Genomic DNA, 19,139 nt, shown 5'->3' with positions numbered 1-19,139 from the left:
GACTGGAAAGCTGGACGGTGCAGCCGCGTGTGCTCTTGGCAGCCGGGCGCCTGGGGCCCCGCGGCCACATCATCCCAGGGCGGGGATGTGTGCGCTCCGGACGCCCGCGCCGCCACCGAGCCACGTCTGTGCCGCCGCCGGGGCGCGCGGCCCGGGAGGCGCCCTGCCCCGAGCCGCCCCGGGGGTGGGCCAGAGCCGGCTCTGGGCGGGACCCTGGCGGGGGCCCCTGACCGGTCTCTAGGACCCGCGGGACGCCGCGGGCGGGCGGGCGGGGGTGCGGGGGAGACCATAATTTGTTCCGTGGTGATGAGAACGGTGACTGTTGGCTGTGGATCCATTTCACAGGCCTGCCTCCTCTCCCTAACGATCTTCCTCGTCCCCGGGCCAACTCGGACAGTTTGCTCGTTTATTGCAACGGTCAAGGCTGGCTCGTGCCAGAACAGCGTGCGCGCGCGCACACACACACGCACACACACACGCGCCGGGGAAAACTTTTTTAAAAAAATGAAAGCCTAGACTAGCTCTTCAGCGGCCGGGCGCTGCGCGAGGGGTTCGGAGTTGACTCCCCGCAGCAGGAAGTCCCTCGGGCCGCGACGCCCGGCCCCCTCTCGGCGCCCGCGGGGGATGGTGCAGCGCCTGCCGCCCGGCCCCGAGAGCTGCTGCTGCACGGAAGGCCGGCGACGATGGCAGCGCGCCCGCTGCCCGCGCCCCCCGCCCGCGCCCTCCTGCTCGCCCTGGCCGGGGCTCTGCTGGCGCCGCGCGCGGCCCGAGGTAAGTCGCCGAGCCCAGGCGGCTCCCCGCCGGTCCCCCGCTGTCCCCTCCCGCCCGCTGGGGACTCGCCCTCCGGGGGCACCACGCGCCGCACTGGGGGGGGGACGCCGAGTGGCGGGATTGTCCCGCGACCCGGCGCGCGGGGACGCAGCTGCGGAGCCCCCGGGCTCGGGCTCCCGGCTCGGAGGGGACCCCCGCCCCGCCCGGCCCCCACCCCAGGTGCCAATTCCCGGGGGAAGGAGGGAGCACTTGGCTCCGGGCCTGGAAGCCGCCAGCGCGTAGCCCGGGTGGCCCAGCCACGGGGCCGCTGCCGCGTGTCCTCCCATCTCGGGGATCATTTGCCAAGATATCTGTCTTGACAGTTACACGTGTCGCCCGGGATGATGCGCGTTGGGTCATCTTGCCCTGTCCCTTAGTGAATCCCCCCATCTCTGACTGGTCAGCCCTCCATGAGGTTTCCTGTGCACCCCTGCTCCCCCTCGGATACACTTGGGGGGACGCACAGTAACCGCGCAGGTGAGCCATCCCCGTGCCCGCAGGTGTGCCTGCGGCGTTCCACGGCGCTCTCCATTTTAAAAATGGACTCTCTTGCCTACTTCTTTAATTTTCTTTCCCTCTCTTTCTAATTCCGGATACCTGCGTAGTTGTCAGTGGCGGCTAGATTTGAGCAGAATCTTTGTTTCCCGCCACTCCGTCAGGTTCTCAGCTAAATAATCGCTTAAATCAACCTTGTGTAAAGCGACAACTCATTTCCACGTTAAGCCGAAGTGTGGCTATTATAGCTGTTTTATAGATCTAGGTTTTCCCGAGTTGTATCCCCTTAATTGGGTACCTGTGGATCTTTTCTTTTTGCACAATGAGAACTCAAACAGCAGGTGCCTTTTTAAAAATTCGGAAGTTTCTGCCGGTCGCCGTCACCGCCACCGCCGTCTTTCTGCCGCTAGAGGCGCTGTCGACCTACCAATGAAAGACTTGCCTTGGCCTCCAGCTCTAAATTTCTGTGATTCTGTGTAACAGGCATTATTTTTCAACAGCTGGCCTCAATCGCGAACCGTTACCACCTTATGGTACGTTTAATTTTGTAATTGCCACTGCTGCCCTCCACACCACCCCACCTCCATACCCCACCGCATCTACTGTAATGTGGTTAAAACCCAGATCTCGATAAAATCCACACGGCAATGAAGACCAATTTGGGAATTAATGATTAAGTAAAAAGATTGCTCAAAGGAAGGAAGAAGCAATGAGAATGCCAAGAAAGAATACTGCTGACTGTTTAGTTAGAAAACTCTGACCTGCAAGTGAAAATAATAGTTGTCAAAAATGTTTTGAAAGACTTTTGTACAAATGGGTCCTTTCGAGTATTTATTGAGAAAGAACTTTTAAAAACCTGAAACAATCTCAAAGTGTGCCCGAGGTGGCCTTGGCCTTGACACATGCTGTGTACACATAAACGGAAGTTCACTGAGCATGAACAATACTTTTTTTTTTTTAGAGGAAAATGTTTACTAAATCAAGCTAATAATGGGAAATTATTTCATGGAGAAAGGACTTCTTATTTTATGACTGCAGCTTTGGTAGAGGTAGTTTTTCCTTAGGATGGATATGACTCAAAATAGAAAGCCGGTTAAGCCTAATCACTTAGAATGGGTTACATGCTGTGATATCCCAGGATATCTGCTTGTTTATCCTTGGATTCTCGGTATCGAGTTTTAAATCAATCAGTGCACCAAATCACAGCATATAATGAAACATTTCTTTGTGTTGTCAAGAAAAAGGGAGGAATTACTACTTGTTTAAGACAGAGCATATTTTGGGGTTTGTCTCTCTGCATGTTACCCTTCATTGGCATCTCAGCTCTAACAGGTCCAAAACAGAACCCTAGATCCCAAACTCTCTACTCCTGAATCCATTTTCCACCCCGTGCTCCCATCTTTCCAACTGGGTAATAACATCCTCTGCCTTTTCCAGATGCCTCATGCAAATACTTAGAAAGTCATCCTGAGTCTCTCCTTTCCCTCCACAAGCCACCACCCTCCAAAATGTATTCTCATCTACCCACTTCCCCCTGTTTCAAGTGGGCCTTCCCCAGCCTTGGCTGCTTTTTTTCCCGCTTCTTTTGATCTCTTCTGCAGAGCCTCTTATCCCTAGTGTAGTAGCCTCCTAACTCATCTGCTGGCTTCCCCTCTTGTCCCTGCTCAATGTACTCTTCCCAGCACCACAGCCAAAGTCATCAGTCTCAGTCATGAGTTGGATCATGCTGGTTTCCTGTTTAAAACTCTCCAGTGGCTTCCTAGGGCTCTTAAGAAAATCCAAACCTCAGTATAACGTATTTCCTGTTTTCCTCTGTTATCTCCTTTCTCACCACTCTCTCCCATGCTCACGACTCCATCCACACTGGCTTCTCTTCTTTCTGACTTTCCAGTATAAAACCGCCATAATAAAAAACCAATATTTAATGTTTGTACCATGAAGCAAATATTGCTTATGGTTGAGCCACACAGTGTTCTGTAATTCCATTTCACACCTCTTTCAACTTTTTGTTTTTCCTAGAGCTAATCATTGCTTTGTTTTTGTTTTCGCTTTTTTTTTTTTTTTTTTTTTTTTTACCATTTTGCTTTGTTTCTTGTGTACCAATCTCTACCTCCAAACCCTCTGGGAGAATTGGTAAACTTCCAATATGATCAAACACATCAGGTAATCTATTCACTATTTATTTTTCTTGGTATTATCTCTCTTGGAGCCCTTTTCTTCCTGCTCCAGTGTGAACTGGTTACTTTTTAGGCTTGCATGTCAAGTGTTGTCTCAGGACTACTCTCTTGCCAAGATGCTGGAAACTCCTCTTACATCCTTCCTGTGTTGGATCGCCTGTTTTCTGAGCACCATAACTTTCTTTATTTAGTTTATGCCTTATTTTTGTGGAGCACATCTTCTAGTAACTTCCTAAAAGGGCATGTGGGAGATAACTTTTTTTGATAACTTGTTAGGAATGATTAAATACTTTCCATTGCAAGTAACAGAAAACCTGACCACAGTAAGTCCCGTACATACGAACAAGTTCCGTTTCGGGAGTGCGTTCGTAAGTCCAATTTGTTCATAAGTCCAACAAAGTTAGCCTAGGTACCCAACTAACACGATGGGCTATATAGTACCATACTGTAATAGGTTTATAATACTTTTCACACAAATAATACTTTAAAAAATAAATACAAAATATGAAGAAAACATTTTTAATCTTACAGTACAGTCCCTTGAAAAGTACAGTGGTACAGTACAACAGCTGGCATCCAGGGGCTGGCATCGAGTGAACAGGCAAGGAGAGTTACTGACTGGAGGAGGGAGAGGAGGTGGGAGATGGTAGAGCTGAAGGATTGTCAGCAATAGGAGACGGAGGGCAAGCTGCAGTTTCACTCACACCTGACCTTAGTGGAACCCACGTTCGTGTCTTTGAAAGTTCGCAGCTTGAAGGTTCGGGTGTAGGGGACTTTTTTAATCTTTACATCCCAAGCGTTTGTGAAGTAAGCGGTGTCGTAGCTGGTGTAGTGGGTCAGTAATACTACTAGGGACCCGAGCTTTCACTTTTGCTTGTGTCTCTGCCATACTTACATGTTGGCTTTTGCTTTTATGCTTAATGCCTCATGGTCTTATGAGAGCTGCTGTGCATTTTGGCATTATATCTGCATTCTAGGCCGTAATAAGGCAAAAGAGGCAAAAAGCAGAGTCAGCAAATCTATCTTATTGGGAAAATAAAAGTATTTCCAGAAACCTTTGTAGCAGATTTTCTCTTGGCTAGACTGTGACACAGGGCCACTGCTTGCTGCATGGGAAGATAGAAAAATAAATAATTTTAGTTGTATACTTTGGTGTTTCAATCGAAACAGAGTTTTACGAGTAAGAAAGAAGTTTAGAATGTGTGTCTTGCATGCAAATATATATATGCAAATCAGCAATTTTATACATATAAATATATACACACACACACACACACATATATGTATTTCACCCCGGATATATATATTAAAGGTGGTAATATATATCACCTTTGATTGTTAGTTTATTTAGGAATAAAATTTCAAGATGGAAATCATATTTCCTCAGTATTTTTTTTTTTTTTTTCGGTACGCGGGCCTCTCACTGTTGTGGCCTCTCCCGTTGCGGAGCACAGGCTCCGGACGCACAGGCTCAGCGGCCATGGCTCACGGGTCCCAGCTGCTCCGCGGCATGTGGGATCCTCCCGGATCGGGGCACGAACCCGCGTCCCCTGCACTGGCAGGCGGACTCCCTACCACTGCGCCACCAGGGAAGCCCTGTATTTCCTCAGTATTTTACAAGGCATTCCTTCATTGTCTCTATGCCCATTGCCACTTGGGAAGTTGATAGCATGGTGATTGTTAATCCTTTATATGTAGTCTGTTTTCTTTCTCAAGCTTTTCTCATCTTCTCTTAATCCCCAGTACTTTTACATTTCATGATAATGTGCTTTAGCTAAGCTCTTATCAGTAGTTGTGCTGGGACTTTCTGTTTGAACTTTCATGCTGTGAAGTTCTAGTGTACTTTCTTTTATTATTTCTTCAGTGATTTCTTCCTCACCGTTTTTGTCATGCTTTTTCTGAAACTGCTCTTAGCTGAATGTCCCAACCTCCTGAAAACATCCTCTAATTGTCTTCTTTGTTCAACTTTCTGGGAGAGTTTGTTTAATTTCACTTTCCAACCCTGCTACTCAAGTTGTTTATTTCTGCTACTACATATTTAATTTCCAAGAAGTGTTTCTTGTTCCATGAATATTCCTCTTTTTAAAATAAGGTTCTGTTCATATATATATATATATATATATATATATATATATATATATATATATATATATATATAATGGATGTAAGGTTTTGGTGAACTCTTGGCATGCATTAACTTTTACTTTTTAAACATTGTTTGGCTGACTTTATTCTCACTATCAGCTCTCAGATCCTCCCCCACTCCTGTTTGTTATAGTCTCTGGCTTTCTTCAAATGTCTGTATTTTGGCTGTCTGTTTACATTTAACAATGAGACGCTAAAATGCTGATTGAAACTTCTGTGTGCTTCAAAGACGGGCTTAGTAACTGGTCGTCCTTCACTGGGTTGGGGGACCTCCATACATCACTGACTGTCTTTTTCGTAGGCTGGTCAGTTTCCCCAAAGAAGAATTTTGCAGCCCCCTGCTGAGGACCTAAGCCACTTCTTCACTCTCAGCTATGCTGGGCATCCTCGTGTACAGAATTTCTCTGCTTTAGTGTCTGCAGAAAATACATCTCCTGGCTGATGAAGTGGGAGGGGCAGTCACCTAGCTGTGCTGGCTTTGCAAGGGACCTACAGCTCTAACTTTTCCTTGGATGGTCTTTCAGCCCAGCCTGTACTGACCATCAGAGGTGCCCAGTGCCTCCCATCTCCAAGTCTTTCCAAGGTTCTCCTCATCCGTCTCACCTTCTAGATGGCTTCTCTCTTCTCCAGGCAACAGGTTTCCAGTTCTCTCTCCTCTGCTGAGTAGGTAACCACTTGTCTTACCTCTTCTAAAGCCTTGTTGCTTTCTCTTACCTGTTGCTATTTTCTCTCCAATTCTTTGTTTTTTTAAAATTATTTTTATGTTATTATTTATATTGTAGGCTTTCAGGAGGGAGTGCTGATAAACACCTGTGAGTCTGCCATAAACATTTAAAAGTCAGCCCAGGCTTTTACACGGCACTCTGTACACAGACGTGGTTTTTTTTTCCCTCTCTCTCACATGTCATTTGGCTTTTTCTATTCCTTCCTTGTGGAAACAAAAATTACATCCATTTTTAAATGTTTCAAAACTTTCTTTTAAAAATCTATAAATACTCAAAGTCAACATATACCTAATTGGATAGATGTTGCAGCTGTGGAAGCTGTAAGGATTTTTTTTTTTCTCCTGAGGAATGCAACGACATCATCTAAAGAAGCTAAGCATATTTCTTTCTGGTGTAGATGATGCTGTAATGAATTCATTACAGTTGCAAAAAAAATTTTTTTTTGTATCAGAGTATGTTCCAGAGGCCTCTTAAAGCTAAACTGTTCCCGCACTATCTATGATTTATAAAGACAGGTGTGAGAAACATCTTCAGATGTTCCTTCTGTACCAAATGGCCAGGCCTATAGTCCTTTGGCTGCGTGCCCACTGAAAGCTGTATGAAACAGCTCTGCAATGTGTGCAGTCCTTTAATTATCAGCTCTCTGGGTTTGAGAAAGTGAAGTTGATATAACCTATACGGAATGTTTTGGGAAATAGTTTCTGTGCACTTGTAGTAGCTGTTTCTTTATGTGTGTTTCTGTAGTATTTTATGAAACCTAAAGTTTTCATACCAGCACACGGTTACTTAAAAAGGCAGTTGTTGAGTGCTTTGGTGCCAGGAGCTATTGCAAGATCTTTGCATGCACTGTCTCATTCAGTCCTTGGGGAAGAATCTTGCCGTTGGTCCTGTTATTGCCCTCACTCTACAGAGGAGGAAACCATGGCTTCGGATGGTTGAGTGTCTGCTAAGTGGCCGATGCAGGACCATCTCTAGGCGCTCTCATGACGGGGACTGGGTCTTAGCCTAGGCGTAGGAAACATTTTGTCATCTATATACTTTATCTTTGAAATAACTATAATGTTTATAGCAATGAGATTGTAACGTAGCTTGCTTTGAAACGGAATGATAACGCGGTTCAAATGAACTTTACTTGCCAGTTGAAATGTGTGCCTTGACTATCATGCTTTCTGACAGGCTGCCATTTCAGTCCTTATATTTACCCCAGCTCGTTCTTCATCCTGGTGTCTTGTGCTTTATTTAATGTTCAGTATACCTTGCCTCCAATTGATCGATGAGATGGAGAAGCCAAATAATTCATCATATTGATATTTTTTATCCTTTAAGCTTTTATGTCATCCCCAGGTGACACTAAGAGCTCAGTTTCTAGGCAACTGCTTAAAGAATTGGGCAACCTCATTGGATTAACTCTGGACCTTCTGTCAGTCCTGGAAACATTGGCCTCCCTGATCCCTTTAGGTGATCCATTCTTAGAACTGTTGTTGGTATACCCTGACATCTTCTCTTGGCAGGGTGTGGGAAATACTGGCCTGTGGTTTGACCAAAAGATTCCTTGTTTTGTGTTTTGCTATATTTGTGATTAAAGCCAGGATGGGATGGAGCATTTCTCATGAGATCTATGTTCACATGGATCTGAATGTCATCAGAGAACCTGGTTTTACTTTCTTAAATCCTGGGGGTTTGGTGGTGTTCTCGGGAACCTGCGTCAGAACTTAAGAGTCTAGGTTATACCTTAAAATGCAGCTGCACTTTGGTTGATGGAATACATGTATTCCTGAAATGAGGCAAGCTAAGCAAAATTTCTAAACTGAAATAATGTATTCAGCCAATTTCAGTATAATTTGAGATATGATCATGGAAAAGAATTTTGGCCCCATTATCCATTCCTTCACAAAATGTGAAATATTGTAAAAGTTGAAAAAAAGACACAGAATAAGTTACATATCCATACTGTTGCCAACCAAGTTTTACTATAGACGCTTCAGAATTTTTAAAATTTAAAGATGTTAAAGGTTAAAGCTTATTTGCAATCATTCCTGATTCTCTCCAGCCATCTAGTTCTTCACCTTCTTTCTGAAAAGACAACCACTATTCTGAAATTGGTTGGTAGAATATATATATATGTGTGTATACATATATCTCTAATCAATATTTGATATTATTTATGTATTAAATATTATATAAATGGTACCCTACCGTATACAACAGACTTCTTCAACTTGCTTTATTTATTTTTGTATATTTTTGGCTGCATTGGGTCTTCACTGGTGCACGCGGGCTTTCTCTAGTTGCAGCGAGCGGGGGCTACTCTTGGTTGCGATGTGCAGGCTTCTCATTGTGTTGGCTTCTCTTGTTGCGGAGCATGGGCTCTAGGCATGCGGGCTTCAGTAGTTGTGGCACATGGGCTTAGTTGCTCCGTGGCATGTGGGATCTTCCTGGACCAGGGCTCGAACCTGTGTCCCCTGCATTGGCAGGCAAATTCTTCATCACTGCGCCACCAGGGAAGTCCTGCAACTCACTTTTCTAAAAATCAGTGTGTTTTTAAAGACTTATTCTTACTGATACATGTGCTTGCTTCATTCCTTTTAATTGAATGGTTAAACCATAAATTGTACACTCCTGTGTGGATAAATATCTGTTTTCCCCTACTTTTTGATATTGCACTGGTGCAAGGATACTTGTACCTATCTCCTCATATACAGGGCGTGAGCTCTAAGGAAGCTATTACAGATGAATGGCTGAATCGGAGGGTAAGCCAGTTTTCTGCTTTGATATACATTGCTACTTTGCTTTCTAGATTGGTTGCACCCATTTTCATGCCTACTTGTTAGAGAGTTCTGGTTATCCATATTTTTGCCAATACTTGGCACTTTCAGACTTTTAAATGTTGCCAAACTGGATGTGAAATATTTCATTGTTTTTATTGGTATTTTCCTGATTCCTAAAGACTTTAAGACTTTTCTTAAGAAATGTGTTTATATTGTTCTTTATGTTTCTTCTTTGGATCACTTATTATTTGCCCATTTCTTCTTTCTAAGTGTGGTTTAAGAAATCCTTCTCTCTTTCCTGAGCGCCAAAAGAGATTTTTATAATTTCTTCTAGATTTTAACTTTTTGCTGTTCACTTTTAGTCCAACTGGAACTTATTTTTATTTGTTGTAGGAGAGCATGGTCTGTTTTGCCTCATACAGATAAGATAACCAACCATCCTAGTAACATTTGTTGAATCCTTTCCTCCTTCTGATAAACACCAAGTCTAGACAGATATGCTTCTGGGTTCCTTGTTCTGCTGGACTATTTTTTTTATTCTATTTTCAGTACCATACTATTTTCAGTATTCTGTACTATAACGAGTCTTACATATTTAGATTGGTTGGTATATGGTGGTATACGGGGGCAGACAGTGGGGTCAGCTTGGCGTGGTTTGCATATCAGCTCTGTCACCTACTGATATGTGACCTTGGGAAGGTGAGTGACCAGCCTGTGTTGTTAGGACTTTCGCAGTTTCAATACTGAAAATCCTACATCTCAGGACCCCTCAGAGCTGGGAAAACCATGATGGTTGGTCACCCTAAACCTCAGTCAAATTATGAAAACTCTTTGTTCCCCAGTTACTCCCTTTATGAAATGGTGATAATAATAGTATGTGGGGGCTTCCCTGGTGGCGCAGTGGTTGGGAGTCTGCCTGCTGATGCAGGGGACGTGGGTTCGTGCCCCGGTCTGGGAGGATCCCACCTGCCGCGGAGCGGCTGGGCCCGTGAACCATGGCCGCTGAGCCTGTGCTCCGCAGCGGGAGAGGCCACAGCAGTGAGAGGCCCGCATACCGCAAAAAAAAAAATAATAATAATAATAATAAAAAAAATAATAGTATCTTCCCCCATGGGGGGATGTGAGGAAGATTAAATGAGATGATACATGGAAAGTGCTTTGAACAGGGCCTGGCCCATGCTAAGTGCTCAAAAAGGTTAATTTCTTCTTCCTGTCTCCCTTCCTCTCCTTTATAGAATTGTCTTGAGTGTTCTTGAAATGCTAGTATCTCATATGAACTTTAGAATTTCCTTGCTAAGTTTTCCAAGATACTCAGTGGGAACTTACAGATTAATTTGGGGAGACTTGACATTCCCATGACGTCAAAGTTTTTCCTGCCATAAATGTGGTCGTTTCTTTATATGTTTTCTTTAATTTTATTCAGTAAGTTAAAAAATTTTCTGAAGTTCTTGCACATCTTTGTAAGATATGTTTCAAGGTACTCTAAGTACTTACTAGATTCACTGTTATTCTGAATGGCATCACTATTTTTTTTAATTAAGAAATTTTACTACAGCAAATTTTAAACATATGCAAAAGTTGACAGACTGGTATAATGAACACTCATGTGTCTATTACTCAGCTTCAACAAGTACCAGCTCATGGCTATTCTTGTTTTATCTGTGGAATTATGTCTTTTTAAAAAGTTCTAATTGATATTTTCTTTTTCAGTATAAATAAATGTTCCTGATTTTTGTACTTTGATTTTGAATTCGGCAACCATGCTTGATTTTTTAAATAAATGTATTTATTTATTTTGGGGTGCGTTGGGTCTTCGTTTCTGTGAGAGAGCTTTCCCTAGTTGCCGCGAGCGGGGGCCCCTCTTCATCGCGGTGCGTGGGCCTCTTCACTATTGCAGCCTCTCTTGTTGCGGAGCACAGGCTCCAGACGCACAGGCTCAATAGTTGTGGCTCACGGGCCCAGTTGCTCCGCAGCATGTGGGATCTTCCCAGACCAGGGCTCGAACTCCTGTCCCCTGCATTGGCAGGCGGACTCTCAACCGCTGCGCCACCAGGGAAGCCCCATGCTTGATTTTTATTAGTTCTAATTGTTTGTAGACTAACTTCATAGAAATTCTAATTATCATCTAAAATGATGGTAATTTTTGTTTTTTCCTTTACAGTTCTTTTACATTCTACCTCTTTTATTTCTTTTCTTTCATTGGCTAGCACCTCCACTACAATGATAAACAAAAGTGGTGACTGCAAATGTCTTTGGGTTTTTTTTCCCCAACTTTAATGAGAATAGCTTTTCACCATTGATTAAGATGCTTACTGCAAATTTTTGCTATGTATGTCATCTAATCTTTTTTTAATATAAACTAGGAACATTTCTCTATACTGCTAGTTTGCTAAACTGTTTTCTTTTTAACATATAAACATGGTTGTTTAATTTTTTTTTTTTTTTTTTTTTTTTTTTTTTTGCCGTACGTGGGCCTCTCACTGTTGTGGCCTCTCCCGTTGCGGAGCACAGGCTCCGGACGCGCAGGCTCAGCTGCCACGGCTCACGGGCCCAGCCGCTCCGCGGCATGTGGGATCTTCCCGGACTGGGGCACGAACCATGGTCTCCTGCATCGGCAGGCGGACTCTCAACAACTGCGCCACCAGGGAAGCCCTGGTTGTTTAATTGTTTAAAAAAACTTTTCCTCAGCATCTGTTGGTATGATTAGTTGTTCATTTGTTGGGGTTTTTTCCCCTCCTCTATTCCATTAGTAGTGTAGTGAATTATATTAATAGATTTTGTGTTGTTAAACCATCCTTGAATTCTTAGAATAAATCTTCCATGATTTGGGTGCATTTTTAAAATACAATGTTGGATCCCATTTACTAAAATTTTATTTAGGATTTTAGCCCCTGTAGGACAATGTTGATAACCATCATTAGTCTTTAATTTTCCTTTCTCCAAATATCTTTTAGTTTTCATTTCAAAGCTTTACTGTTAGCCTCAGAAAGTGAGTTAGGGAGTTTTAGTTACATCCTTTTCTATTCCTAGGACAGCTTAGGTATAAGAGGTTATTTTTTCCTTAACAGTCGTTGAAACTTGACTTAATATCATCAAAGCATGGTGTTTTTTTTCATCAGAAATCTGATAGTTGATTTAATCTCCTCAAGGGTTATAGTGCTATTCGTATTATCTCTTTCTGAAATAATTTTGCTGCATTTTTCTTTTGTTGATCTTTTATTTTTGTTTTCTATTTCATTAATTTCTGTCCCTTTCTTCTACTTTCTTGGGGTTTATACTGTTATTCTATTTCTCACTTCTTCTGAAAGCTCTTTCATTTAAGCCGAACTTTTCCCTCCAATTACTGCTTTCATTGTTTTGCTGTTAGGTTTGTGTTATCATCATGGCCAAAATAATCTATACCTTGCATTATGATTTTTTGAGTGCGAAGTTATTTAGACATATGTTTTGATTGGTATGTATGTGAGAGAGTGTGTGTGTTTTGCTTTCTAAATGGTTGGGTAAGATGAGTTATCTTTGTTGTTGATATCTGATGTTATTACACTGGTGTCAAAGAAAGTGATCTGTGTCCTATTGACTCTCATGCATTTGAAATTTTCCTTATGAGCTAATACATGGTAAATTTTTATAAAAATTACATGTGTGTTTAAAAATAATGTATATACTCTTAAGTATTGGGTATAGGGTTCTAGCTATGTCAATTAGATTAAGCTTGTTAACTGATGTCATATCATATATTATGACTAACATTTCTCGTTCAGTATTTCTGTGTCTAAGAGAGGTTTTAAGAATCTAATATAATCATGGATTTTCCATTTCTCCTTGTAATTCTATCAGTTTTTGCATCATACATTTTGAGGCTAGTTTGTTGGGTCTATTCAACTGTGTACAGCTCCAGATGTGTCCAAGACAAATATTACTGTATCAGTTTTCTTTGGGTTAATATTTTTCTGGTATGTCTTTTCCTATCTCTTTACTTTCAAATTTTCCATGTCATTATCTTTCACATATGTCTATTATAAACAAAATATGCCTACATTTAAAAACTTTATAATTGCTGTCTCCTAACTCACTAGGTCCATCCCTTCATGTGTATTTGTGACCTTTGATGTTTTTGAACTCATCTTCCATTTTGTTCTCTATTTACTAAAAGTTTACTGAATTTTGCTATTTTTAGGCACCTTTTTTTTCTGTCTCCTTTTATATTGCTGAAGGATTATTTACACCTACTTCTCTCCAGCTCTGTTAATTTAGAGGTTATATATCCGGTTTCCACAATTTAGTAGTACCGTTAAAGTTCAAACGTTGCGCTTCAAGTAACAAAGTGTAAAGGTAGCCAGTGACTCTGGCCACCTCGCAAATACCACCACTGGCCAAGAATGCTTCCGTGTCTTTCATCGTCTCTCCCATTTATTATTATTGCTGTCTAGCATTTTAGTCTACCACTTTGAAGCACATCTCTCATCAAAAAAATAAAGTGGGGTGGTGGTTGACTTTGCTTTTGTTTTTAGTAGTGCAGGCTTATTTTGGTTTATCCAATGTAACCAGTGCCTTTTTTTCCCATCATGGCTTCTTGCAAACCTCTTCTGTCTCTTGGATTCAGTTTGCTTTTTATCAAAATCATGTTGCCTTGAAGGTCTGTGAATAGCAAATGCTCTGTATTTGTTTGACTGGAAAATGCTTGTTTTATCTTTTTCTTAAATGTTAGCTTAGCTATATACAGAATTCTAGGTTGACAGTTACTGTCCTTTAGCAGGTATTACTTATGGTATGCTGGCCTCTACTGTCAGTGTTGAGACGTCTTTAGTTTAATGATTGTTCTTTTGCACTAGACCTGCCTTTTTATCTGGTTCCTTTTAAGGTTGTCTTTTGTTCGTTTGTAGTTCTGTAGTTTTATTATCTTGTTTTTTGATATGGACTCATTTTTAATTTATGTATACCTTACCTTGCCATGCTTCTTATATCCAATCAAATATAGAAAGTTCTTAGTCATTATCTCTTCAATGACTGTCTTGCCCTTATTTTCTCTATATCTCCTTTGGAACTTTTTTATATGTAATTGGATCTTATCATTCAGTCATGCTGTTTCTCTTTGTCTCTTTATCACTCTGCTTTACATTCTGGGTGATGTCTCCCAATCTAGATTCCATTTCATAATTCTCTCTTGAGCTGTGTCTAAACAGTCTATGGACTTACTTTGCAATTTCCAGTGCCTTTAATTTTTCATTTATAGAAGCTTAATTTTGTTCTTTTTTAAACCTGATAGATCATTAAAAATATTGTCCTTTTACTATCTCCCATTATGGCTTCTGTGTTTTCTTCTATATCTTTAAAACTTTGGGATGCATATGTTGTTACCCCTCTTAGATTATTCTGTTGTCTTTAGTTCTTAGGGTGCTGAATCTGTATTGTCATAAATTATCTCTTCTAATGCCTTGCAATTTTGAATTGTGAACTCATTTTCAGCTTTTTCCTTTCCACCACTAGCCCCTCCATGAGCGTCCTATGCACCTGGGATTGTGAAAGTTCCAGCAGAGCAGAGTTTTACTTATGATAGGTGTTTCAAGGGTTTTACTCATCTGAGGCCGGTTTTTATGTCAATTCCTCATCTTGGGAATCTTACACCACATAGTTATTGTAATTTTGGTCTCCACACCCATGTGGAGGCTTGAAGTTTTGATTTCTGTCAGGAGACTGCCTAACTCTCACCAGCAGTCTGGGTAAACACAGCCACTTTGCAGTTTCCCTGGGGCATTTGGTAGAGTTTTTCTAGCCCCTTGAACTTGGAAGGGCAGTCCTGCAGAATACTGGCTTTCTGCAAGGATCTCAGCTCCAGTTTCCCATCTCGTGTGTTCCAGATCATACCTCCTGTCATTAAAATTACAGCTCCTAGACTGAAGGCCTGTATCTACTGCGTCTCCTAGATTTCCACGGTGTTGGCAGCGTTTGAATGCTCTGGCTCTGAATTCCTTTTTATTTATGTGTCCTGGTAATTTCCTTTCCTTTCTTTCTAGTTTAGTTATGTATGTACTATAAAAATGTCACATTTTATTTAGCACTTTTTATGTGTTTGCAGTGGGAAGGTTTTCTATCTGCATCAGGTCAGTTCACCACCACGCTTTCGGAACTGGAAGTCCCCAACATTGATTCTTTGATTCTCTAAGTCAGTATATTTGCCTGCTGTCATCCTGGATTTGTACCAGGGGCTAAGGATATGATGGTGAGAAAAACAGATGCAGACCTTCACCCCCTGGCATGTGGAGTGAGTGGATCCTAAGGATGTACGGAAGATGAGCTGAACCCACCCAGTACCCTGATTCTTGGCTTCCAATTCTGCTCCAAAAGCTCGGTCAGAAGAGCGAGTCAGCTGCTCTCCGGCTGGTATGTTAGTCTTTGCCTTGGCAGCTGCAGGGGTGAGATGTGCTGATGATGGGGCCAAGCTGGGCTTTGGGGGCGAAGCCATCAGCTGTTCCCTTCTCCCTCTGGCGGAGGCAAAATGAGAACAGCTGGGAAACAAGGCCGGCACACCCTCCCAGAAGCCATTCCTCTGCCAGCGCAGGTGTCAACAGAATTCCATTCATATGAGCCTTCCAGGAGCGTATATCAAATTTGTTCCATGCTTTAAAATTCTGATACAGAGAGTGGATTGTATAATGGGGTGAGCTGATGATTGAAACCCTCATCTGTATACCTCTGTACCTTTTGGAATGAATAATATGATCCCATAGAGATTGATGACTCTGCTGATTTATCTAGAAAAATCAGAGGCCTGATTTGTCACGTAAATTTGGACGTGTCAGATTTTGTCTACTCAGTTCATTAAGTTTTGTTTCCAATTTCTTGGTAGGGAAAGTCTTATTCAGCTGTAATAGATGGTCCTCCTGAAACTTCCTCTCAAAGCTGACACACGTTTCAGTCTCTTTTCCTTGTCTCTGCTCACCCTTAAAGTACTTTTTAACCCTCAACACAACTGAGGACCACGCTGTTGGTTACAGAGGCCCAGTAAGAAAGTGATTCCCACAAGGGTGGCAGAAGGGACTGGCTAGGATGTAGTTTGAAAAGCCAAGTCAGGACAGCTGTCGAAAGCACAAAAGATCCCTAAGAGAAGCTTCTGCTTCTCTTATGGGCATAAATGGCATCAAATAATGAGATTTCTTTGACCTACCTCCCCTGATGTCACTTCCATGTGGATTTCACGTGTTCTCCTGCTGTGGCAATGAAATTGAAAGCTCTCTGGGATCTTGGCCAGAATTCTGGAGTGAGAAGGCCTGGCTCTGAGTTCTGACTTGGCCTCTTTGTAGCTGTGTGACCTTGAGGAACCTACGCAATCTTTCTGAACTTCAGTTTCCTTATTCGTCAAAGAAGAGTAAGGAGACAGCCTATCTCACTGGGTTGCAGAGACCATTGAAGGGAAATGTTGGAAAAAGCATTCTGTAATTTATTTATTTTTTAAAATTTTAATTGGAGTATAATTGCTCTCCAATGCTATGTTAGTTCCTACTGTACAGCAAAGTGAATCAGCTATACATGTATACATATCCCCTTGTTTCTGGATTCCCTTCCCATTTAGGTCACCACATAGCATTGAGTTCCCCGTGCTATACAGTAGGTTCTTATTAGTTGTCTACTTTACACATAGTGGCAATTGTGTGTATAACGCATTTTGTAATTTAAAGTCTGCCCTTAGATTGTGGGGCACGTGTTCCCCCTGGTCCTTCAGTGATGTGGATTTGCTCTCCTGTCTTGGGAGGCATGCATTTCTCAACATCAGCCACCTTCCCCTCCTGCTCTTGGTAGATGGGTGTACAAGTTAACCCCAAAGGTCAACAGAGGTTTGGGAGAGCCGGACATTTTTGCTCCTTTTCTTCCCACCTTAAATCTCATGTTTCATTCTTTGCTTTTATTGACCTTGGGTTAGGGCATCTCTTTGTTAACAAGGACCATTTGAGATTGCCTTGATAGTGTCAACTCTTGCAAATATCATTTAGTCACGGCAGACAACATGTGTGTTAGTTTCCTACTTCTCTGTTGTATGGGGCACATTATGGGTGGGACATCAGGGTTGGAGAAGGAGACCCAGGCCAGGGTCATTTTCCCAGCTCCCCCCACCCCACCCCCGCCAGCTTCTTGGCTTCTCGAGAAAGGGGTTTGGGAGGAGAACTAAGAGTAGAATTGCAAGGAAAATAAAATTGAACATGCTCATCGGTGTGCTGGGTAGGTGTTAATAAGAATTGCTGTAGGGATAGAAAGGAATCTTTCACCTTTTATGGGGGAAGCATAGATGTATGCTCTTAACTTCTGTGTGGATTACCACTTAGAGTATGTGATTACAGCAGTGCAGCCAGTGAGAGGCTCTGCATCCTTGTGGTTCCAGTGAATGCAAATTTAGAACATTCCAGAATCCGACAGAAATGTTCCACCAAGACTGAATGGTGTTATTTTCCCAATTTATAGAAAAAAATAAGTCAATGGAAAGATATTTCCCCCCACTGCCAAGATTGTTTATCTCCATAATCTTTCTTAAGCGGTTGGTTCCAGCTACCATCTCCCCTGAGTTACAAAGAAGCAAATGCATTTTCAAAAATGTCCACTCAGTCTTAGTTCAACATATTATCAGACAACACCCAAGGGCTCCTGGTTACAGTTTTACCTTTGTGCCTGAATAACTGTCATAGTTCCTTATGGTAATTGCTCATACTTTGAGGACAGAATTAAGGGATTCCATACAGGCGTTTTTGCTTTTGTGGTTTCTGTATACTGGCACTGTGCTGTGGGCTTCACTTTGTTCTCAGTCCATCCTTACCACTCACCTGGGAGGTAGATGTATGGTCGCTATCTTTTCCAGATAGGAAAGCTGAGCTCAGGAAGTTAAAATTGCATGAAGACACACAGCTAGCAGGTAGCACAACTGGAGTTTTGTACCTGAATTACTGTACAAATAGGAACTACAGAAATGGAAGGCACTGGGCTAAGCGTTTTCCATCAGTTCTCTCTTTAAAATCTCACAGCCCTGGGAGGTGGGTGCCACTTTTATACCCATTTTACAGAAGCAGGCACTGAGGCAAGGAGAACGTGACTTGCTTTAGCCCCCGCTTCTGATGAGAGGCTGAGTCGGGACCAAACGAGACAGCTGAGTTCAGAGTCCACATGATAAACCACTGGGCTACCATGGGAAGAACCAGAATTTCCAAGCGTCTATCCAGATTCGGGACACTTTGCAGCTGACCCATCTTGTGTTGATATGGGGGCATCAGGGTTTGAGGAGAGAACAGCTCATCTTTCTAGGGAGGCACTGAGTAGAACAATACTTGAGACTTCTACTGTGTAGACCCTGGGGACTTTTCCTGGGGGTGGGTCCTGACCTTCAGGGAGTCACAGGAAAGATAGGACTAGTGACCCATTTTCTGTTTTCTTTTTTTTTTTTTTTGGCCTCGCTGTGTGGCGTGCGGGATCTTAGTTCCCCAACCAGGCATCAAACCCGTGCCCCCTGCAGTGGAAGCGTGGAGTCTTAACCACTGGACCGCCAGGGAAGTTCCTAGTGACCCATTTTCAAAGTCCAATATCTTTGACCCTGTGTTTCTTCATTAAAGGAACGTGTGGACTTAGCTAAAATGTTGTCTCTGCAGGGGAAACTTACTGTTTGATGATTACACACACGGTCCTCTGTTCTCGCTCACAAATAAACCACAGGACTCACCCTGATCGCTTTTCTCTGGGATGGCTCTAGAAAATATTAGAATTCTAAATGCACGTGCACGAGTGTGTTCGTTATGAATTGCTGTGTAACAAATTACACAACTTCGTGGTTTCAAATAACACACATTCATGACTTCACAGTTTTGTGGGGCAGGAATGTGGGCACAGCTTAGCGGGACCTTTGCTTCAGCTTCTCTCCCAGGCTGCCATCCAGGGTGAGCCATGTTCGGGCTCTTGTTTGAAGGCTGCATGGGGAAAGCATCTGCTCCCAAGCTCATGTGGCTGTTGGCAGAATGCAGTTCCTGGAGAGCTGTTGACCGGGG

The 19,139-nt window shown here is 42.7% G+C and overlaps 1 protein-coding gene across 1 annotated transcript in view; it reads left to right on the top strand.

The window, feature by feature from the left end:
* Window positions 1-683: 683 nt before the first annotated feature.
* ADAM12 (ADAM metallopeptidase domain 12) overlaps window positions 684-19,139 on the top strand; it is a gene marked incomplete at both ends in the record, with an annotated part of 387,447 nt that continues 368,991 nt past the window's right edge. The window contains one exon of the mRNA XM_082673912.1: window positions 684-771. Within this exon, the coding sequence (XP_082530038.1) occupies window positions 684-771 (88 nt within the window). The remainder of the gene's footprint in view (window positions 772-19,139) is intronic.

Source organism: Grampus griseus (genome assembly GCF_964374135.1).
Source record: "Grampus griseus genome assembly, chromosome: 16".
Lineage (NCBI taxonomy): Eukaryota > Metazoa > Chordata > Mammalia > Artiodactyla > Delphinidae > Grampus > Grampus griseus.
This window is presented reverse-complemented; position numbering and strand designations above follow the sequence as displayed.